The 24,114-nt window shown below is 43.9% G+C and overlaps 1 protein-coding gene across 2 annotated transcripts in view; it reads right to left on the minus strand.

Annotated features, from left to right (window-relative positions):
- Positions 1 to 743: 743 nt before the first annotated feature.
- The window catches only part of AMOT (angiomotin), a 60,123-nt gene continuing 36,752 nt past the window's right edge, over positions 744 to 24,114 (minus strand). For both annotated transcript variants that reach the window (XM_053990264.1, XM_053990263.1), the window contains exons 6-13: positions 23,619 to 23,711; positions 20,924 to 21,069; positions 11,329 to 11,478; positions 9,610 to 9,800; positions 7,608 to 7,730; positions 6,751 to 6,983; positions 5,760 to 5,984; positions 744 to 4,769 (exon numbers count right to left, since the gene is read on the minus strand). In XM_053990264.1, the coding sequence (XP_053846239.1) occupies positions 4,669 to 4,769; positions 5,760 to 5,984; positions 6,751 to 6,983; positions 7,608 to 7,730; positions 9,610 to 9,800; positions 11,329 to 11,478; positions 20,924 to 21,069; positions 23,619 to 23,711 (1,262 nt within the window). In that variant the 3' untranslated portion in view covers positions 744 to 4,668. The remainder of the gene's footprint in view (positions 4,770 to 5,759; positions 5,985 to 6,750; positions 6,984 to 7,607; positions 7,731 to 9,609; positions 9,801 to 11,328; positions 11,479 to 20,923; positions 21,070 to 23,618; positions 23,712 to 24,114) is intronic.

The raw sequence follows: 24,114 nt of genomic DNA on the forward strand, positions 1-24,114 counted from the left end.
TCAAAGTGCTGCTAATCTGGCTGTTAAAAGGTGTGAGTTGTGGGCAGCTGCAGGGCCGGCCAGGGGGAAAAATAATTCGGGATGCTTAAGGGAAGAGACTGGAATGACAACTACTTTATCCTGTAAAATCTCAGATTAGGAGTTGAAAACCCAGAGAGAGGCCAAGCAGGAGTGAGGACGAGGGAAGGTGAAGATTGTTTTTGTTTTGTATTCCATAAGCTTCTCCTACCAATCAAATTTACCGCAAAACAAGCAAATCAGTGGAAAAAAGCTGAAAACACAGGATCCATTCTTTAAAAATACATGGATACACAACATTTACAAGACTTCTTAGTGCATATTTACACTGACTATTTTGTTTTCTTTCTAGAATTAAAGCTGCCATAAACCTTCAAAGACTTAAGGGCTGTTTCGACAGCTGCATTACAAAACAGCTCAGTCACAAATTACAAAATAAACTTGGATGGTTTAAATAAAGGGAAAAAAATTCCACGTGATTCACTTCAATATAGATTTATATAGGAAAGAGCATTCTCTTGACACACTCCCTATGGTTGTGAAATGGTAAACTTTAGTATTTTAGTTCATGCTTTGATATTTTGGGTCCTAAAGAGAAGCAGCTGACTGGGCCCCTGTTAGACCATAACCCTGCTGGGAGGGAAACTGCTCGAAGCCATTTGCCCCAAAAGCTCTCCAAGTTGATGGTGGTGGAAACCAAACTCTAAAACCAACTTAGAAGAAGATCTTTTTGAAAAGAAATGTATTTTCTTCATAAATACAGTACAATTACATTTTACAATGTCTTTTTACTTCCTAGACATAAAAACACTAACTTTTACAAAAGAGTTCCTATACAAATACATGAAAAGAGACCCTCCCCCCCCTCCACAGCCCCCTGTCCCCCACCCCTGGCACGGAGCAAACCCAGGGCAGCAGGGGAACGCCGGGCTAAGCTGTGCCAGCCCCGGGGAGAGGAAGCTCAGCCACCCCGGGCTGCTCCTGCCCTGAGCACTCCGGGTTCGGGTTTGTCTGGTGTGAGGAGCCTGGGTCCGGCCGGAGCCACCACGGGTGTCACACGTCCCGCACAGTGCCGGGGCTCCTGGAGCAGGAGGTGTCCTTGAAATGGGCCTGGCCTAAAACTCTGCCAGTCCCCCCAGCTCAGGCAGCCCCAAAAACCAAAGCAGAGGCGACGCTCAGCTTTCAGCACACACCACACGGGCAGAACTTCAGCCCCAGCACACGTGGTGACCTCAGTGTCCCTCTGCAGACTCCTGAGGAGCATCTCACACATCCCCTTGAGTCCTCAGACACTAAGTCGCTGCTCTAACCCCCAGGAGCTGCCAAGTAGGAGCTCTTTAATTTAAGAACAACGTTGGGCCAGGTGGAACAAAAGTCTCTGGATCTCAGGCAGTTCCCCGAGCAGTGAAACCACAAAGGAACTGCCCAAGGGAAGGACTTGGGAGTTTGGCCTTTCTGTAAGCAATGAAAGGAAAGAGGAAAAATAACTACACTTCATTTTCTTGTTTTGCTCTACAAAGAATATGTGGCTTTCTTTATAAAAGCTACAATTCTGCTTCTAATATCCGAGTTTAAGAAAAACTCTTAGTCTAAAGTTTTGGTTTGCAAAGGTCGTTGCAATCATTGTTAAAACCACTTTCTACTAGAAATAAGCTCTACAGAAGGCAAAGGAACTAGGTGTGCAGTTTGTCTCCTTAAAGCAGTTTCTGTTTTAAAAACAAAATAAAAATCTGTACAGAGACCAAAGACTATAGTACACATCTTCCTCAAAGCAAGCAGCTCGTTTACATTCACACCAGGATGGCTCTGAGGAAGCTCCAGGGGAAGAATACATTCCTGATGGCTCCCAGTTTGTCAGCACAGGAAAATGACCTCCAACTTCCACTGCAAAGTTTTGGGTTTTTGCTTTTTTGGAAGAAATTGAAATTACAAAACAGGGCAGAGAGCCCAACCTAAGCAGTGTGAAACGGCACCATCTTCCAGAATTACTTCAATGGGTAAGGAACTGCCAAGGCTCCTGCAATCCTGATGGTTCAGGCTGTCAAAGACAGCCTGGCTTCCATTTCTGAAGGAGACAGTTGCTGTATTTTATTCACAAAAAGCTATTATGTCCTTTTTGATTTGTAAAAATAAAATGCAGTGGGGCCCTCCACTTGAAAACAGTGAGCTGCAGGGAGGATAAACCAATTATTTTCACCTGAACAGCCAATACTGATCGAGGAAAATCAGTTTTCAGAAAGAGGTTTTATCTGTAAAAGATCCAGATTTTCCCAGACATTTTAGAATTTATGTGAACCAAGTGAGTTGTAATTGTTTACTTAGAGCCCTACAGTCGTAAAACTTCTTTCCAGATGCTGAGAAGTATTTGTAAAGATGGAATATAACTTTTCCTGACTCTAAAGGAACAGAAAAGCATTCAAATAGTTCTCCCCTCCCTCATACCACCACTCAATGGCATTTGATTTCCCTTGTTCATTTTAAGCCAAACCCACAAAATATAATACAGATACTTATGCTGAAATGGCAAAGAGGTGGACACCTTGAGCTAATGAGAAAAGCTGCATTCTCAACAACTGTGGAGGAGGAAGAGAAATCAAATCATCCAGGGTGGGCATTACTTCATAAAGTGGGATGGAATTAAGCCAAGAGAAATAAAAGCAAGACATTCTCAGGGATGAGAATGAAGTGGTGGTGGACAGAGTGCCTAGAAAAGAGTGGCGAATGGTTCAGAGGGAGGGGAGGTCTGGAACTGTCTGGAAAGACACTGTCCTAGAGGACAGGCAAAGCCTGGCAGTGCAGCTCTGCAGCTGCCTGATGGAAGGGCTTTGTGCCTGGCCAGTGCATCTCCCAGCCCACCCTGGCCACCTCTGCCTTCTGCAGGACTGGGAATGTGGCCTGAAGATCCCTAACCAGCAGCAAAGCTGCTAGAAACGGTGGGAAGTGTTTTCCTTGGATTTTAAGTGATTATTATCAGAAGGAAAGCTCAGGGCTGACCTTTAGGCACCACCTGTGCAGAGAGGGGCACCTCCTCTCCCCTCCCACTGTGGAACTCCTGTGATCCCTGGTGGTCTGGTAAGGCCATTTCATTTGAACACCACAGCAGTAGTGTCAAACAGGAATTAAAGACATTCACTAACTGTGATAATTGTTTGCTGGATTTCCTTATTTCTGGGGTGAAACGATCTGAAATGAAAATTTTGCTACTCTAATGCTGCACAGAAAGCTGAAACTAGCCAGGTTCCCAGTGTGTGACCACTGCCTAATGAAATATTTTAATTTTCAAGTACAAAAAAAGAGTAGGTTTTAACAGAAATTAATATTGAAGTGTTTTAATAAAATGCAAAGACAGTAACAAAAAAAAATACTCATGTACTTCTATTGGTCTTAATATCTCCTTACACTTTCTGTAACCAAAGCACTGCTGCATCTGTGCTAGTTCCCAAAAATCTGGAAGTGAACCTCATGACTTAAATATGTAACTTTCTTCTGTAATGCCTCTGGGACTTTCTTTAAGCTGCTCTCTCCACTCAGATGAATTAAAGAAGTATTTTGAAAGGAGAGAATCTGCCATCTGAACCTTTGCATGGAGTTTCTCTTTAAAGCTCTACCTCTGAGGCTTTGCTATGTGAAAAAGAATCCAGTCTCTCCAGAAAGGAGGGATATACAAAGTTGAAGGGCATTTGAAATATAAAAAAGTCTGCTACAGAGAAAGATCTCCACAGATGCAGTAGATTAAGTTGTTACATCTACAACAGGGCTTCCCACTTGAGCTATGGTAAATTTGAAGTAGTTTCACTAAAGCCAGTGGAATTATGATGTCAGAAGTCTGATCTAACAGATCAGGGCTGGGCCAGTAAATTCTCCTTATTAATTTATGTAAAACATGAATGCAATATATTATTTACTATCCACTGTAAAAATTACTGAAAAAGTATTTAAGTATAAAAGTGTGGCAAATGTTGCAAAAGGAATTACAAATATGAAATGCGACATTAATCACCGGAGTCGTTTGTTTTAATAATGAAATAATTTAAAAAGAAATTTGGGAAGTAAAAAAAAAATGTTACTACACTGAAAATGGAAATATTTTCAGCCTGTGAACATGAAACACTTATTCTGAGTTCTTACACTGAGAGGAAAGAGGAAGTGAAAGGGAAATCTCCCTTGATCACAGCTCAGATTTATCAGAGCTTCCCAGAACACCTGTATTCTAACACCATTAAGTGATGTCACAACGATGTCCCTGGTTCTGATCACTTTAAGGCCATTAAGCTCACCTTACTACATTCAAGCTAGACATGTAACCAGCACCTGTGAGAGCAGGTACTTCTGCTTAAGAGACTTTAAAAACACTGAAATGAAATATCAGATGTAGTGCACCTAAGGGCTAGTTTTTTTCTCCAGATGTTAACAGATCCAGTACTTAAAGAATAAAGGGGGAAACTTTCAAAGAACAAGTGTTATGGGGTTTTTTATAATTTAGAACAAATTATAAATTAACCTGTCCAAACTTTTGAGACATAATATACAAGAGCAAACAGCTGAGTGTTCTTTTATTACTCAGGTACTACATTTTTTTTTTCCCCAATAAAAATGTCTTTTAAAATTTTCTTGCTACTGTTATCCCAGCTCAGATCCTGGTACAGCCTTTCAGATGAGGTATTCTACCATCTCTCCATCTGGGAGGTCCTGCCCCACAGTCTGAACAGGGGCTTTTCTTTCAAGAGTGCTGGAGTGGAAGAGTGGCCCATCTATGTGATGAGGAAAAACAAGAGACAGTTAAAGGCGTAACTTCAATGAGGTTAGAAATATGACATTAACATTTTAAGTCTTGTATCATTGGCCAAAGACAGCTAATAACTTATTTAGTTTTAAAAAATTCAATTCCCATGTATGCAGACAGACAAATAAAGTTATTTTATCAAATTCCCTTTGGGTACCTCCCACTGATACACAAATCCACGCAAAACTGGAGTGACTGCATGTAAACCAATGCAGTCAGGGTAGATTTTCACCACCAGACCTGTTCTCCCTTGATACCCATTAAACAGCACAGCAGGGGCAGGAGGCAGAGCCCAGCCAAACGCTCTCTGCCATGAAGAACAACAGCATTGTAATGTGTCTGTAAGGAGAAGAGGCAAGGTTGTGTAATCTGCATTGATTTGACAGAGTGGGCTGGAAAATGAGCAGCTCTTGCCAGCTGGGAGCTCTGTGGGAAGCAAATTCAGCTCCTGGGACAGTCACTGTCAACTGGATCTCCAAGGCTGAAGTTGCTCCTGTGACTGGGATGATACCAAGACAGCTTTATTGTGATAGTTCCCTCTCCTCCTTCTCCCTCCCCCTCTCTGAGTCCACCTGGCTTTGGATGCCCACTCAATGCAATAGCCAGTTCGAACAGCCCGTTTTCATGTGTTTAAACCCCACATCCTACTCACAGCTTACTTCAGAGCAGACACTGACTCAGAGACTGCCCAGGGATTTGCATGTCCCTGTTCTCAATTCTCAAATCCTGCTGCACCTCCCTGCCCAGTGTGCCCACGCTTATGCTGCCAGTCTTCAGGCTTTTCTTTTATTCCTTCAGTGAGTTTGAGACCACTCAATCACACTTGTCCCTGAAATCAACTTGGCCTCACAAAAACTAACCCCAGTTTGCCTGGAGGGAGAAAGGGACATCAGGGCTGCCCCACAGACGGTGAGTGGGTGGCAGGGTCCCCCCCGGGACTGGGGCTGAGCTCTCTTACCTGTTTTCTCTGCACTGTAGGTCAGGTTGGTGCTGGGGAGTCGTGCTGGGGTGGGAGCTGCAGGGGAAGGAGCAGCTTTGCCCTGCTCACTGCCCCGGTCTGTCTGGGTGCTGCAGTCTCTGCTGCCTGTCTTGGAGTGGGCCGACAGCAACGGCGTGGAGGGAAGGACAGGAGAGGGGGTGGAGGGGATGGATTCAGAGCGATATTCTGTTCCCAGCAGAACACCTGTGTGGGAAAAGGGAAGGAAATGTCACAATCACAGAAAACTCACTGGTATCAGCTCTGCACCACTGATGGCTCCAGGACCTGGAAAGTGCTCACCCCCTCAGGAGGCAGCACTGGTTTGCCTTTGCACAGCACCTTCCTCCCCTGGGTGCTGAGGTACCCGAGGAATAGCAGTGTCCCCATGTTGCTGCGTGCAGGTGGGCACTAATCTGCACACTCTGAAATCACCTGCAACAGGTCCTCATTTACATTTCAGGGGTTTTTACTCTCAGTTTTGGGCCAAACTTCTTCCAGGAAAAAAAACATCACCTGGGATTTGCTTTGTTACAACTCAAAACAATGCTGCTGAGCCATTCCAGATAAGGAGTCATGTTAGTGCAGGCACAGCAGGCACTGCAGGACAGAAATCCTGATTAAAATCTCTGCTCCAATTCAAGGAGACCTTACACTATCATCCAGCTGTAACACCCAGCTGAAAGCAAGTGCTTGGGAACCCTGAAAACTGTATCCCAGACATCCCTAAAGTCAGGTGGCAAACTGGGAATAAAGGTTTACATATTTAATGGCAGAGCCTGAGTATCAGAAGTCACTACTTCCCAGAAGTGATTAAAATAAGCAGCTATTTCAAATGTGTCCCATCTTGCAGCCAGCTTTACTGCAGGCCAGGCCAGTGCTCTATCTGTCCAACACATCCTCTTCTGCTGCTCCTGCCTCCCCTCCAAGCACTGACTCTGAATCAGAATTGCCACTGGTATTTGGGAATTACCCAGGCTGCCCTTCCAGCTCTTGTCCTCCCTCTTCTCCTCCAGGATGGGGGTGCTGCTCAGCGTTGAGGAGTGGGACAGCAAGCCTGAGCCAGCGTTGGAGATGGACATGAGGGACTTGGCAGGTCTCATGGAGGAGAGCTGCTCTGTCTTTCCAGGCTCCTTGCGGGAGCGCTGCTGCAGCACTTTGATCATGGCATCCTTCTCGATGATCTGAGCGTGCAGGGTCTTAATCCTTTGGGGCAAAGAAAAAGAACAGTTTAAGTGTCTCCCATCTCCCTGGACTGAGGCCTCAGCGTCCCCATGGCTGTGACTAGAGCTCCCTTAGGCACTTGGAGAGGTGGAGGGAGGATGCCAGGAGATTGTCATGGACACTGGCTGCTCTCTGGCCCACAGAGCAGATCATGTGAGAGTGTGTGGTACAGCACCCACCTCTGGCTACTGGAAACTGCTCTGAACAGCCATGGAAAGAGCTCTGAGACAAACCTGAGAGTAATGGGCAGGACACGAGACCAACAGAAAGAATTAACACACTTTGGGGAGTCTGCACTGGGGCCTAACCCCAGGAAAACAGCTCTGTGAACCTGTTAAAGGGTGGCTGGAGCCTGGGGTCTGATGAAGATGCCCTGAAGAGAGAAGAGGAGCAAGCTAGATGCAAAAAAATCTATGACAAGACTTTTTTGCATTAGCCCTCAGTATCAAGACAGGTTTTGGATTGCTATGTTTATACTTCCTTGCCAAATGAGTGTCTGGCATTTGACATTGCTGCTGCTGGTGAAGACACAAGAATTTCTGGTTCTGAGGTGTCTACCCAAATCCCTGTCCCAGAGAAGCCAGACAGGACCAAAGTGCAGTTTACCTTCCCTCCATGTCAAGACATCTCCTGTTGGCCAGCAGGATCTCCTCCTCCTCCTTCTGGATGCGAGCTTCCAGTGAGGTGTCGTAGCTGGGGTTGGGCGAGTGGCTGATCACCGTGGTGTCCCTGAAACAAGCAGGACAGCAGATGAAGGACCTGCTAAGTTTGCTGCTTTCCCCCCAGCAGCACAAAAGTACTGCTCAAATGGAACAAACATGGATATCCATTTTATTTTTTGAGTTTAAGCTGGCTCAGTGTCTTCCAAAAATCCAACTCCTAACTTCATTTGTGTCCTAGTGAAGAGGGATTAAAAAACATGCAGATCATTACAACAACCTCCTGTCCATTTTGGGCCAGTGCCTCACCTGAACTGAGTCACTGCACTACTCTAAAATAATCAAGGAGGCAAATCCAAGGACATAAGGAGAGGAAAGGAATACCAGGCACTTTTATTCAACTTCAGATAAAAAGCTTTTTCCCTTCCCTTTCCAACAGCATCATACAAGGGATGTGAATATCAAAGGGAACAAGGCATGGAAGTTTCTTAAGCAATCCTAAGCAGCTTGGCCCAAACAAGCTGGAATAAGGTGAAAAGAGTTTCAGACTGATTCCATATAAAACCTGACATGTTAACACTGTGACAGTTGGTCAGTCCAACTAACCAACTAATGAGTATTTCATTCTACTTGTGAATGTGGAAGAGCATGAGAAAATCATTCACCAAAGAAACCCAACCTGACCCAGTTCCTGCCTGGGCTCTAAAGCATCCTTCGTGCAACCTCAGCTTCCCAAGGGATGCCAGTTTCCACTGTTAAAGAGAAGGGAAAGAAATCTGGACAGTGTAGATGAGGTTGCCACTGGAATTAGTGGAATCTAGATGGAAATGGAAAAGCAGAGGCTCTTTCCTGACTGGACAACATTCTTGTTCATTTAGTGAAACCTGAGCAGGCCTAACACATCCCCTCCCACTCCATGATAAACAATAGACCAGGCCCCAACTTATCAGCCCACGCTGAAAATATAACATGGCCTCTAAGCACAAGCAGCAGCTGGAGCCTTTAGGGAATCTCTGGGGAGGTGGAAAACAGTGCACAAGAAGCATCAATACCCTAAAATAACAGCTTCCTTCTGGAGCAAGATAAGATAAGTCTTTAAACGCTAACACAGCAGATCTGCAGCTTCACCCCTGTAATTCCAGTGTGATCTTACAAGCTGGGAAGCCAGTTGTGATAACATCCCCATCTGGATTTGGCTCATGAAACAATCTACAATAAAATCTGCTGTCCAGAACCATAAACTAGTGAGCAATGAAATTACATGCAAGCAAGACCTAATGCTAAGGAGTTGCACTCCAGTAAAAGCTCTTGTTCACCAACCAGCTGAGGCACTTGGGCCTATTCACAGCCATAATAAGTGTTTCTGTACAGTTGTCTTGGAATGGGAACTTGTTACCAAATTTCAGACACCCTCCCTACCCCCACAAGCAGTGCTTTCCATACACAGCAGAATGTTTTGAGCAGAATTTCCTAGTAGATGCTTCTGGTTAGTAACCAGACAATACCACAAAGTAATTTGCAAAAACATTCTGGAGAACAAGGAAGCCATTCAGGGTGAACGATGTGAATCACCAAGCTCACCCCATCTCACATGACTTCAGCAAGGACTGATTCCTGTTTTAAAAAAAAAAAAAAAAAAAAAAAAAAAACCCAAGCCTCTTCTCCTTTGAACCAACGGCTTCTAGGAATGGCTCAGAACAAGTCTAGTCTGGAAAATGGATCCTGCATGTGGAGGAATCTTCCCCTGGAAAAGCACTTCTAATTGCTGGCAATTGCACAGCTCCCAGGAAGAGAGGCCAAGCTCCACTTGCTTGCAGGGTTCTGAGGAGCTGTTCAGACCACAGGGTGAGCAATCACAAGAGGATGGCATGACAGCATTCCTGGGTGGGAAATACGACATTGAACTGGAAAAAGAAAATAATCCCAGTCCTGTGAAAAGCCCCATTTACCTCTGAGCAGCCACGGTCGCAGCTGCATCCAAAGCAAACTGTCTCATCACACTTTCCTCCAGGTACTTCTGTTCCCACTTGGTCATGTCAGCTTCCAGAGCAAGGATCCTCTCTTCCTTCTCACGCAGGAGCTCCATCAGCGCTGTGGCGTTGTACTCGGAGACGTTGGCAGCCTGAGATGTGCCCTGACGCTGATTCCCAGGAGGGAAAAAACAAACCAAACAAAAATACAAGTCTCAGGATGCAGCTGGAAGGCTCAGGGTTGGCTGGTTTGCTTTTTGTCACACAAAGTCCCCAGAGGGAAATGCAGTGGCTTTATGCTGTGTTGGGCAGGCTAACAAGAAAATACCTGCCATGCAAAATACTCCTCCCAAGGCCTTTTTTTCCCAAAAGTATATGGAAAGTATCTTTTTTTCCGAAGATGTATATTTGGGCCTTTCCAAAGTCCCAAATATACATCCCAGAGCTGGACTGTGCTATACAGGTGTGATGTGCACAGCCCTTCCATAATGCCTGATATAACACACACTGACTCCCAAGTGATCAGCAAGGCACTGACTAGTATCATCCCTTCCAAAAAAATACATCCAAAATATTTTTAAAGCATTTGAAAATTAAAATATTAAAATATTAAATTAATATGGTCAGTGTAGAGCTGGGGACTGAAATAATTCAGTTCTAAAGCAAGATTTGGAAGGCAGGCAGTGCTCCCTTTAAAAGTAAGGAAATGTGGAGATTTGCTCAGATAATAGTTCAATGAATAAAAATTGCAGCTTTATATAGAAGTCTCATGTGGGATTAGCAAGACATTTGACTTAAAAAATAAAAGAAATGGTTTAAATGAATATAAATAGGGCAGACTAACTACTTTATGCCGAGCTCAGAATTCTAACCATGACAGGAAAACAATTTTTTGTGTTGACTCAGGCTCAATGTAAAAAGCTGTGGGGTTTAGAGTACCTGATCTTCCAAAAGTGTAACAGAAAAATTTATCAAATTACTTTAACTCCTACTAAAACCAATGCAAAACCCCAATATTTAAATATCTATTCCTACGCAGAGATGGAACTTAGGGGATAAAAGTAAGCTGAAACTACATGTGATTTAGAACACAGGTCTGCATCCTTTTCCAGTAAAATTCAGACACAACAGTTCATCTGTATTTAACATAGGCTGAAGTTAATGCAATTCTTAACACACCTGCACAATCTACTTCTCATTCATTCTTTTCACTGCAAAAAGACTCATAATTCTATTGCAATTCAGTCTTTGTGAAACTCCCATCTATTTCCATCAACTACATTTATAGAATTGGCTTTGCTAGCTTATTCTTGTGTGCTTTTTTAAAATTCAAAAGGTTTTTGAAGGGCCTCTTTTCAGGCCAGTTGTTAATGAATTTTATGTAAAATCACAAACTGTGAAGAAGAATTTAAAAATAATTTCAAATAACATAACCATGGTATTTAAAGGTAAATCAGCATGTAGCTATGAGGCTGTTTCTGCATCTGGTCACAGGATGGATCCCCTATTGCTCCTTACCTAAATTCTCTGGTTGAAACAGAATGAAATCAGGTAAAGGCAATACAATGGCCAGGAAATCCATGAACCTAACTAGTGAAAAAGGAGGTTTTTAACAACCCAAGATGAGAAATGCACTGCCTTTCTCTGGTGTGTGGGACAGGGTGCAATCCCCCAGGAGCCCAGCAGGGCCAGGGGTACCTGCTGCATGCGGAGAGATTCCAGCTCCCTCTCCAGCCGGGTGCGCAGCCGGTGCTCCAGCTGCTCCCTCTTCTCACACGCTGCCTGCAGCTGAACCAAGGCCTGCTGCATCTTCTCCACCTTCTCAACATATACCTGCTTCTTCTTCAGCTGAAATAAAGCAAGAAAAGGCAACATAAACCACGGGAGCGAGCGAGTGAACTTCGGGCTTTGCCACCAGCCGGGAAGATGATGTCCAGGTGACTTCCAGCAGCAGAAGGAAGCCCACAGGAAAGATGGAGAGAGACAGGACAAGGGGGGATGGCTTTCCACTGCCAGAGGGCAGGCTTAGAGGGGATATTGGGAGGAATTCTCCCCTGTAAGGGTGGGGAGACCCTGGCACAGGGTGCCCAGAGAAGCTGTGGCTGCCCCTGGACCCCTGAAGTGTCCCAGGCCAGGTTGAACAAGGTTTGGAGTGCCCTGGGACAGTGGAAGGTGTCTCTGTGGCAGAGAGTTGGAATTGGATGATCTTTAAGGTCCCTTCCAGCCCCAACCATACCATGCTTCATGACAGATACCATGCTGTCAGTGGGCCCTGGCCTCTTGCTCTGGCCTGGCCACTCAGGATGTTACAGCTCTGTCCCAGCTCTGCTTTCCTGCTCGGTATATTTGTCCTTTTTGTCCTCAGTGACCCCATGGTAACGACAGGGAAACAGAGAAAATTATCTGTGGCAAATGTCTGAGAGCAGCAATGGATGAGAAAGGGCACCAGGGACTGAAACAGTGTTTGAGTGACTTGATACAGGCTTCCCAGGTAACTGCAGCAGTGTTTAGAGCTGATCCCCAAGTTGGGAACACTCTCAGTGCAATATTGAAAATTGCTGGCAGCATTTTTACAAGATTAAGCAGAAACTGAATCAAAATTTGTAGCATTCTATTGCAGTCCAATCACAATAAAATAATAGGATCAAAGCACACACCAGCCATGGCCCGGGCTCTCCCCATGCCAGGTTTATCCAGATTTATCCCAGCAGTCTGGCCATTCTTCTTGAGAGGTCCTGCTCTGTTCCTGCCACTGCCCTTCCATCCTCCTCCACTGTTCATCCTGCAAACCAAGCTGCCACTCTGCCTCACAAGAAGCAAGAAAAAGTACCACACTGAGCGCCCAGTAACTGTCTTAGCAAGGTTAATCCACAATTCATGTAGAATAAAAAGGAACTAAAATAACATTTAAAAAAAAAATAAAATAAAACATATCCAGGGCCCGGTTCTATTCAAATATAGGGAATACTGCACACCTGTGAGCATTATTTTCTGTTTAGGAAAAGATTAACAATTGCAATTAGCTGGCCCTGTGCAGCAAATCTGGGGCACTGCTTTTGTAGCTCTGATTGTCATAAACCCTGAAATACAAAAATAGCAGGAAGAAGGCAACGTTTCCCAACAGTCAGAGCCAAAGTTCTAGACAAGCACCACAATGCAAAACACAGGCTCCCTTATGTGAGTTCAAAGAGCTGCTCTACAGCTTGATGGAAGAAAAGTCCACGGAGGGATATTAAAGACAAAAGACACCACTTTTGGCTCAGGAAGTCCTTCTTGGAAGCGGAAAGTATTCTGGGAAAGTATCAGTGCTCGTTGGCCCCATGCTGACAGCGCTCCCTAGGAATCTGCTCTTGGTTTCAGCAGACACAGGATACTTTGATCTGAACAACAGGAGCTGTTCTTACATCGCACCTTTGCTCCAAAAAGGTCTTATCATGTGTTTCTTAAAGAATTTTCCCTTTTCTCACTCCTGCTCCTTCAGGCAATGCAAAGAGCAGAGACAGAAAAATCAGTATTAATCCCAGACATAGTATCCTTTTCTTCTCTCCATAAAGTCAGCAGGCATCTAATCTCACAGCGTGAATGTTGCTGCCTTAGAGGATTTTCCCCAAACAAGAATTTTATAATAAAAGTTACAACAAACAGTGAGCAATCCAGCCAAAGGACTTCCCACCAGTGCATGTACAGTAGAAAGGTATTTTTATTCTTTGATTGCTCAAGATTTCAAGCTTGTTTGGAATGGGAGGGATGAGAACATTTTAATGTAACTTAATAGTCCACTGCTGCTCTGCAGAAAAATCAATAAATGTGTTATACTGAATAAATCTTTTTATTCCAGATCATAGTACTTGATAACACCAATTTAAGGTTCGTCAGACTCCACTAAAGTGCAGATTAATGCACCAGTTTTCAACTTAGATTAACAGCAGCTCAAAGTAGCCAAAAGTGACAAATATAGGGTCAGCAGCAGAACCCAGAAATGAAGAGCACTCAGTATCTCAGGTTTTGACCTGAATGAGAGTGAGGAACAACTTGATAAACTCCCTGGCAGTGAAATACCATACATTGAGCTGAAAAATAATCTCTTCAAAACCAGCTCTCCTCCCTCTCTCTTCTTTATAAAAGAAGTTAAGGATGAGGTGGTGGACATTTGGTCTGATTACCTACTACAAAGCATTTCAATTTCTGAGCAGTTTTTTAACACACAGGCAAAATCCTGCAGAAGCAGCCACCGACAACATTTTACAGTTTCGCAATTAACAAACCTGAGTATGCATATGTGTGGATTAACATTCTGGCCTGCATTCAAAGAATACCAAGAGCCCAGCCAAAAAGCAGAATTAGGACACAGAAATTCCACTGAAACATCCACTTTGAACGTTCTCCCATCAGCCAAACCTGCAGGTGAAAAGTTGCAACACAAGCTGTTGCCCAAGTTCCCAGCACTGCCTGCACATGCCTGACTCGGGCACCAGACCCAACGTACAGGCACAGCTTGTTCAGTGGCTTTGCAGAAAGACAACATTTTTTTTTCTCCATTCATAAGATGCACTTCATCTTCCAGCATCAGGAAGAATTAGGAATGTTGGAAGATTTAGGGCTGGTGTGTGTATTCTTTTCAACAGCTTAAAACTGGAATTAATTCACAAATTCTTCAAATAATTTTCAGGTTTTTGGAACTCAGGCATTCAGTAAGCTTTAATGGCATGGGATGTGCTCCAGACAAATCAGCTTTCCAAATGTCTTTTGTCAGAATTATCCTTTCTCTATATGATAATCTTATTTCATGCAGTTGCTGCCCTCAGTTAAGTCACTGTATTCTGGCACTCTCACTCATTTCCAGCTCTGCCACTCTGCTACTGCAAGTATTTTTGAGAAAAATTTACTTTTCTGTGAACCAAGATTCTCCAGAAGTGGTAGAAGAGAAATCTAAATTTATACATTTTTGGTTTGCATCCCTCTGATGGCATCTAACTCTCACTGTAAACAGGATCAGGAATGATTCTTCCAAGCACAGAGGGATTTCATTACCAGAAATCAAGAGTATGATCTTGTTTTCCTAAGACAGGAATTGGAAACAATTTCCCGAGTATTGCCAGGGTGCTGAAGACATAACTAAGATGGGAAGAAGGAAAAAAGGCAGCAAGCTGAGGCTTGCTCTTGGTCATTTGCCATGGATTCCCCACCCTCTCTCTCCCAGCAAAGAACCAAAACTGGCTGCTCAGTGCCAAGGGCCACAGCAACATCTACCAGGGCAGGGATGGCATCAAAGGACACAGGAATTCTCTCCTCTGCATCAGGCCTTGCAGAGAACACGTGCTTTAGATAAGAGTTCATTCCTGAAGCTTTACAAGGATGCAGTCACACCCTTTGGGATGTAATTTTAAATAAATTTGACAAGATAGTAATTTTCCTTTTGATGGTACAGCATTTAACTAAGAAGCAAGCTCATGTTCACTTAATGTATCATAACTGCTTTGCCTCCAAGGGTGCTTTGAAAACACAGAGCCATTTTGCTAATGAGAATATCTTTATTTTAACACCTATTTACGATATGAGATCTCAAATAACCTCAGTGCGTGTCTGGAAGCACAGCAGGATGACTGTATCCATTCCCAGCATTTCCTACAGCACAATTTTAATAATGTCCTTATCATCTCCAGGTCAATCCCTGACTGCTTTGGAAAATGTCCTAACCAAGCAATCAGGGGTCAGGCTATAATTCTGACTAAACCAATGGAAACAGGAGCAGCCACTCTCCAGCTGCCATTTACTACAAAGTTTACATAAATTCTGCAACAGGACTCAGGACAAGAAAAACAAAGATGACCATGACTGGCCTGGGCTCTGCAGAAATCCAGGGCACAAAGAGCAAAGCAGTGCAGGGAATATCCCTGAAAGATTCCCTGGCTGCCTGATCAGTATTTCCAGCTTCATTTAACTTCCCCTCTCCCTTGGCACGTACTTGCATGGTCTAAAATCGATGGCCAAAGACAAGATTTCCTCTCAGAAACAGAGGATATTTGATTATTACTACAACTGCCCAGCAGAAAGGGAATTAACAACATACTAAAAGCCAAACAAATCCTGATCCTCATTTATTTAGGCTTTTACAAAGCATGCAATGCCTTTCAGGGATCCCAGGTCCCTGCAGAAGGAGGGTTCTGAGGAGGGCACAGAGGTGTCATGGAAAGGGAGCAGGGGAACACAGGAATGAGGTATTTTCAGTCAAGGCACAAGGCACAAAGGAGGCTGTAACATCCTCCAACTGGAGCTGCCTGTGCAGGACAAACACAGCCCTGGACACAGCAGGTGAGGGGGAAGGATCTTCTTTTTGGAAAGAGATTTGTTGCTTCCAGATGCGTTACTCAGCAAAGATTTTTTTTCTTTCTGGGGAAGAAGAGAAGACTTCCTGCACTGATTCGGAACTCTCCCAGGCATTTTGTCAAACCCAGCCATTACCCTCTTCATCTTGGACAGCTCCTATTTCAGCAAATTGGTAACACTCATCAGCATCTGCTTGTCTCCCACCCACTATTTCTGATGTCTTCAAAGTCCTTTGTTTAATATATTCAGGGTGTTTTCATAACATTCTGGGTTTATCCTAAAGCTGAATTCATTCACATGCAGCTGAAAATGTGTTTCCCCACAAGAATTTGCCAGCTATGGCAGAAATGTAGTTTAAAAAAAAAAAAAAAAAAAGCCAGCAAGCACGTTTAAATCACCTCACCCTCTTGCAGTTGGAATATATTCCTCTAGGATGCCTTTGAACCCTCAGTTTGTTTGAATTCAGGCCCAACAAGGCGCCAGTGGCCTCAGCAAGAATTCCTGCTGAAACAATTTGGTAACACTATCCCCGTGCTAGGGAACAGTGTTTGTGGCATGGGAATGTCACAATGTCGTCGCCCCGTTTGTTTGTGTTAAAATAAAGTTCTAACTCTCAAAGCCACCACTGGAAAATCACTAACAGGCAGAATATGTGAGACAGTGACAAGGCAATAAAAAGGCAGCTCTGTCACAAGAATGCAGCTCATTAGAGGGAACCAGTTACAGAGGAAACGGGGAGGTTTCTCTCCTCTGCACCTAATCCATCCAGGAGTGACAAGCCATCCAGAAAGTGTCCCTTTTAGAAGCAACTCTTTCCTGAAAGGAGTATTAGGTAGCTCTCAGGGTCTATGTGAAACAAAGCTGTGGAGACCAGGAATATCTTTTTATAGACCCAGGGAAGCGACTGGAAAAAACTAGAGCAGGCATCAAGCAGACAGCTCTCCTTTGGGTCTCCTCCCGACAAGTCAGAGCTCTGATCTGAAAGTATCTCAGGCACAGCATAAAAAGTACAATAGATGTCATTGGGAAATGTATTTTTGCATTTCCCCCCAGACAGAACTCTCAGTGTTATCAGAAATAGAGCATTTTTTCTCTCCACAACAGCACAGCGAGAAATGAACACAGTATCTCAGCTGGTATCTGCTTCATGTGGAATTCTGATGGCTGAAGGATCTTAGAACTTCTAAACACAAGCAGTTTTAGAAAAGATACTTCATTCAAACTTGTCCCCTCCCTTATCTCCCAATTTCTACCCATTAGAGAGGTCATCTCTCTTCCCACTGCAAGGTGTGTGTGTGAGGATGGCAAAGAGCAGATATTTTTATCTTCCTGGTGGTTGTCTCATTGAGGCACTCAGTAAAAAAGTGATTTGTAAAGCAGTGGAGCAAAGGAGTACAAGTTACACTACTGTAAAAAAACCCCACAAACTTTTCTTACGTTGAAGTGTGGTCTTCCATGGAATAAATTAAATAGGGTAAGCAGAAATCATCAAGTTTGAGGGAAAAAAAAAAAAAAAAAAAAAAAGCAAAACCAGTAGCACTTGTAGCTTCTGCACTCAGCATTTGTGGTTAGATAAAGTATTTGGCACCAAACTCCCTCCTGCAACATTCCAAGCCTGGTAAGGACTGGCAGCAAGTCAGCATTTACTCAGTGTCAGGTGGGTCAGGATGGTCCTTTCTGCAAAGCCAGCAGTTCTGGCCCTGGCCCAAAGCAAAGCCCAGCTTAACTGCTCCATCTGCTCCAGGCTGTCAAGGTGTATGTGAGCAGATGGGGTTAAATCCTGCATGACCAGCCACAACCCTGCTGCCATCCCACTTGAGACCTTCACAGCAATCCATGCTCCAAAATGAGAATTGTTCATTGCTTTAGCTCCAAATATTATCACTGTTTCTGACTGTGATATACATTTTTAAGCCAATATACGTTTTACCTCAAATATGTTCAATTTATGTCAAATGTATTACATGTAATGAAAATAATCTGAAGTTTTGATTTTAGAAACCACAGACCAATACTTCACTAGAAACAATTTTAGTAAGCTGCTGATTTATGCAAAACTGTGGAACATTAACTAAAGGGAAGAACAAAAATAGAGAAGTGAAAATAGGGGTTAATAACTGTGTATCTTTATGGAGAGAAGTAGTAAAGTTTAAATATCATATATAAAACATATACATACTTAGCAATTCTGTTCTTAGACACATTTATGTTTGCTTAAAATATTTATGATCACTCACCCTATTTTGCACTTTGCAGAAATAAACCCCACACTATCAAAAACTTTAATGGCAGCTTGTTCTAAATTTGAAGAGCCATTTCACCCCTGCTAACAGGAGAAGCATTCTGTGAATGTCTACTTTTGCATCCAACTGCTTCACACTGTACTTCAGTATCTCCAAGATCGCTCCTTTCTCCATCACATTTAACATCCCATTATCTTTCACTCTAATTTGGATGCTAAAATCCAGTATATATAAAAACCCTCAAAGCTCCACAGGTGTAGACAAGTGTCTACATTTTACAGATTTTGTCCAGACTAGCAATTCAAGCCAAAGGTTTTGAAAATAATCTAAAGCTCCAATTCCAATGCAACATTTAAATTCAGTAACAGTCATATATGGCTTATAGCTCTCCTTAGAATGGAAATACTCTTTTTATAAAGGATCTGGTGCACACAAGGCAAGGTTACTCTGCTTAATAGGAAGTCAAAATGGAAAGGGTAAAAAGAAAAGCTGAAAACTTACATTACAGGAGGCAACAACTGAAATATGCATCCTTCCCTCAGGCCCTGAGCCAGAGTAGCTGCCAAACCTGAGCCTAAGAAACTCCACCCTCTGCTGCAGGACCAGTTTGGAAATTCCTGACACTTACAGGGACTAGTCACTCCGATTAACCTGGCCAGAATAGAGAAATAATCCACTAATTGTTCATATCTCTTGGCCACTGAATGCCAATAACTCAGAATGGTGTTCCCAGCCCCTTCTAAAGGTGCCTTGAGCTCTGAGCAGCTCCTTGGCTGCCTTTCAGAGTAACCAAACAGCCTGGGGATTGGAGAACTTTCCACAATTCAACACTAATGAGGCAACAAATGCGTTATAATCCTAAGTATTTCATTAAAAAGTCATTTGTGAAACCTGCAAAAGTGATTCTTTACCATTTGTTTCCCTTGTTCCATCTCACCTCTAAGAAAAAGCAGAGTTAATTCCTGCTCCCTCACTGAGACACTTCCATATTTATCTACAGCAGGAAGGGTGGCACTTCCTGCACACCCTGGGATTCGAGCAGAGGTTGGATGCATGTGACCACAAGCCCTCATGCAGATCATTTCACTCTGGATCAGCCTATGTGTGCTTTTTAAGCTATCATGCAATTTAGCCCAGAGTGACTTACCTATTTCACTATTCTACCTAGGCAGAAATACTTTGCCACAGCACTGAACCCAATTTTTCTAGTGAAACAAGAGCAGTCTTTTGAAAATAAAACATACAATTATTATTACCTCTCAAGGCTTCAACTTCACTGTGAGGGAGCCAAAATGAGTGCCTCTACAGAGGTTCAACCCAGCCAAGCACTGTGTGTGCTGGCCCAGCTATCAGAGCACCTCATCCACATTGACTCCAAGCATTTTCCAGGGAAACCACAAGGATGTTCCATGTACCTGGAGTTAGTGACCCATCAGACTTTTAAATAAGGTGCTGAAATTTGAATGAAAGCCAAAGAGCTCCAATACATTGCAGAATCAATGAGAGAATCGTTTGAGAGCTAAAGAGAGCCATGTCAGATGTAAATTACCCTATAACCTAATGCTCCCTCTCCCCTGAGAGAGTGCAAGTCACCCATGCCAGGCCAAAAGAGTTTATGACAGCAGGTAAACCCACAAGGACATCCTGAATGAGCAGAGCAGGTCCAGGGGAGATCCACAGGGACTGAGGGAAGGCTTCCATGAAGAGATTAAAGGAAGGGCAAAAATTAAGGACACCAGGGAGAGACATAGGAAGGTTCAGGGAAAGGCTATTAAGGCAAATTAGAGAAGAGCAGGCTAAAACTCAGAAATGAGCTACACCTGTACCTGGGAGAGGAGGATATGCACTTAGTATTTATCATTCCTCCTCTGTTAGCACAATGGGATCCTGAAGGGAGAGTGAACTAAAAGCAGACAAGGGGAGGGTTTGAGGAATGTCTCTGAAAGCAGCAAAATTCAGGTGGACATAGGCACAGTGCCCAGCTGAGGGTGACGCTGAGTGCTGGTAGCCAGGGAGATGGCAGGGTTGGAGAACAAATCTGCAGTGAGGAAGTGTGCTTGCTCAGGAGATTTCCTCCTGAGGCTCTCCATGGAGGAAGAGTAGGAGTAAAGGAAGCAGAGGCTGGAATGGGAAATGGGGCCTTTGAGAGGAGAGCAGAAAGCAGGGGGAAAGGACGGACACCGTGACGCAGAAGGGCACAAAGGTGAGAGCCATGAGTGGCAGGGACAAGGCTACAAAAGAAACTGCTGTGAAAGCTGCCCAGCTAAGCAGCTCAAATGCATTATCCCCTCTTGGGAAGAAAGGCAGAGAAAACAACTAAGGTCATGCCCAGCTTATTACAAATGCTGGGCACACACGGTGATCTGCCCTGTCCCCACACCTGGCAAAGGGACAAGCCGCATTCATCTGATATTACTTGAAAGTCCTTCCAGATCTGAATTTCTGCCAAGTTCAGCAGGTTTCCAGGGCTGAGATTCCACTTCCAGCTCACTTTTACAAGTTGAAACAAAATGAAAACAAAATATGGCTGCTTAGACAAAAGCATCTCCAAGGAAATAGAGATTTGTGGCTTATGTGTTTAGCTAGTCAACACAAAGCTAAGCTGATGGAAACAGCTTTGAAGAAAGCAGATTTCCTTATAACTTCCACAAGATAAACTCATTCCCACAGCCACTTTTGCTGGAACACAAGCTACCCTAACTCCTCTCTCTCAGCATTCTTACCTCCTCCTCCAGTTTCACCACCTTGGCCTGAGCGTTGTTCAAGGCCTGGTCTCGGATCTCGATGTGTCTCCGCTGGTCCTCGTTGGTGGAGCGGGCAGCAGCCAGTTCTATTTCCAGTTTCTCTTTTTCCCGCTGTGTTTCCTTGTCTATGGATAAAAGAGTGACAGTTATCAATGCACAGCACTTGGCTCTGCCCAGTTTTCAGGAGCCTTTCACTCCAGAGGTAAAGGAAAGATTGCACTGGAACTTCTCACAAGAAAGAGAATGCAAATCTAGTGCTAAGAGGGAAAAGAAAAGGACATGGCTTTCAAGGAAGAGAAGGATCTGTAATCCTGAAAAACAAGTATGGTACCTTCAAGCAACAATGTGCCACAAAGATAGTGAGAAGGAATAGAAGGTGCATCACCCAGTACAGTTACTCAGGTAATTTGCTGTGATTATGCAGATGGTTAGTGAAACTTGGCACCTCTTCACCTCTGAGCTTTCAGCAGTGGAAAACAAACTGAGTAATTTTAATATCTCAGGCTGGGGAGAGAGATAGCAGATTGGTGTTCCTGAAAAACTTGTGTTCCTTTTTTCCACACTGACCCCCAAACCAGAAGGGGGTTCTGTCCTTTCCTTATTGAGGAACCCCCAGCAATATCTTCACAGGAGTCAGAAAACAAATCGGCAGTAAGAACTCCTCAGTCTTCCTCTACTGCCTGTAAAAATGACCCCCAGGCCAGAAGTGAGGCACATACATCTGCTCTGTCCCTTCCCAGAGCAGACCTGCCACCCCAAACACAGCAGCTCATCCTTTTCTGCTGCTCTCCAGGAAGAGCTGGATGCTGTTGGAGCAGCAGTGCTGAGTGTTGCAGGAACAGGGAACTGCCTTCATAAAAAAAAAAAAAAAAAGATAGGATAAAAATAATTGGAGACTGGAGAAATTATCACAAAGGGTGTAAGGCAAAGCCACAACACAGAGCTGATGTCCTCTGTGTATGTTGCCATTCCCAGCTCAAGCCAACCAGCTCCAAAGATAACATTAACCCACTTGCTGCATACACAACCACAGAATACTCCCTGGAGTGATCTACACCCAGCACTGATGACACCAGAGAAACTGCATTCCAGAAACCAATATCCCACGACAAAGGAATGAGGACAAGGAGTGGAAGGCTTGAAAAACAGGAACGAGGTGCTGGGTGTTAGGACAGACTGCATATGGAGTACACAGGCCGTTTGTGCAAGCATGTGCATAACTATATTTACAGGACCACAATTACTCCCTTTCTTCTGCCAGCGAAGAGCCAGGAGCAAAGCTTTAGCAACACAGAGTAGCTGAAGATTCCCTTCTGCCAGGGAATCAACACAGCCCACACACAGGTTGCAAAACAAACCTGTCCACCAACAGCACCCAGAGCCCTGCAGAGTAAACCCTGAGTGCAGCTCAGAGCCAGCCCAGGACATAAGGACAAATGTCATCACATGCTTATTTTTTTTTTTTGCCCATCTTTTCCCAGCATTTCTCCTCCACCCAGGAACGAGTTGCTGCCAGTGTGAGCACATTACACTGCACTGCAGACACTGATCTGCATTGAGACAGGGTGGCATTATGCCAGCAGGTATCAGTCAGTGCTACCAGACTGTTTGTTAATCTGGAAATGCTTGCAGAGATGCTTTTGGAGGTTTTGTTGCACACTTCTCTCCAAATGAGAACTGCTTCACTTGACAAGTGCCTGCAGCACCTCTAGAAATGCTGGGAATGATGAAATGCAGGACTGTGGCTTCCATGTTCACCCAAAAGGAGAGGCCCCACAGCTTTGACCTCCCCACCTTTCTGGGTGCACCTATGAACCTCAGTGTCCACCCAGCAGAAGGAGAGACTAAACTCCCAGATTTCCCAGTACCACCAGGTTTGGAATTCACTCTCTGTCAGCCATTTGCTTGCAAGGCAAACCTCAAGGAATAAGCTAAAGATCATACAAGAGAGGGACACCAGAATCTGTCGGGGTAGCTGCAGTGTCTATTACACCACAGAAAAACTCTGTTTTGCAATTTTATTGCACTACCTTTTTATATAACAATTGGAGAAAAGTGAGCATTGTCAGAAGGGTGGAGCACACTGTGGGATGAGAGAAAAGTTGGCCCGACGCCGTCAGCCTCAAGACGTTTCAGAACAAAGGAAAAGCAACATTTCACACCCGTCATTTTGGTTTGCCTTGTGATAAATCCACTGCTGTGGACAGAATTCCTGACCCTCACCCAGCCCAGCAGACTGCAGGAGTGCTCATCCCCTTTATTTTTGCTGAACAGGATAGGGCAGTGGCAAATTAAAGAGGAAGGAGATAGGAGGTCTAGCAGGCTCCTCTCCTACTGGTCTTAACTCATGCCAGGACTCCTGTTGGCCTGGGAAAGGTTTCATTTCAAAGCTTTCAAGGAATAAAATAGATGGATAAAATATGTAAATTACGGAGGAAACACTAATTTTACGGTTTAACTGAAAATTACCTATGCTCCAATATCTCTAATGAATCCCATCAGATGGACTTTAGATACTGACAGAAAAGGAATTCTTGAATCCCTCCTCCTTTCTCCACTGCCAGCTTTGGGCTGCCGCTGCCCTGGTTTCTGTGCTGATCATTAACCTGCTGCACTGTGCTCCCTCCCAGGTGACTGGAGCTTGCCACTGGCCCACAATGGCTGTGTAACTCACTTTGTGCAAAGAGCTGGGAGATGGTTTTCCGATTGTCTTCAGACCCCTCAAACTCCTTCTCTGCCAGCTGCTTGTTGGCTGTCTCCATGCGTTCTGGAAAAAAAAATCAATAAAAGCAAATGAAATAATTAAAAACTTTCAAGCATTAAGTTACATCTGCTCAGGGCGTTCCTGATGCTGGGGGAATGGATCTGCTAATTCTACAGCCTATCAGAAGCTGACACTCACTTTTGAAATGTTTTTAATTATGTCCTTAAGGAAATACACTCAATGAGACAAAACAGGTTAAAGTTCCAAAGAAATTATTTTAAACATTTATAACACAGAGGTTTATTTTTTCAATTTATACTTTTTTCCACACAAATAAATCCTACCATGCAATTAAAAGTACTCCTGCAGCTGGAGGAGTACTCTACTAAATTCTACTAATTCTCTACTAAATCTTAACAGTAGATTAAATCACTGTTGTCCAATTACCTGACTTGAGAAAATAGTG

The sequence above is a fragment of the Vidua macroura genome, chromosome 14, assembly GCF_024509145.1.
Source record: "Vidua macroura isolate BioBank_ID:100142 chromosome 14, ASM2450914v1, whole genome shotgun sequence".
NCBI lineage: Eukaryota > Metazoa > Chordata > Aves > Passeriformes > Viduidae > Vidua > Vidua macroura.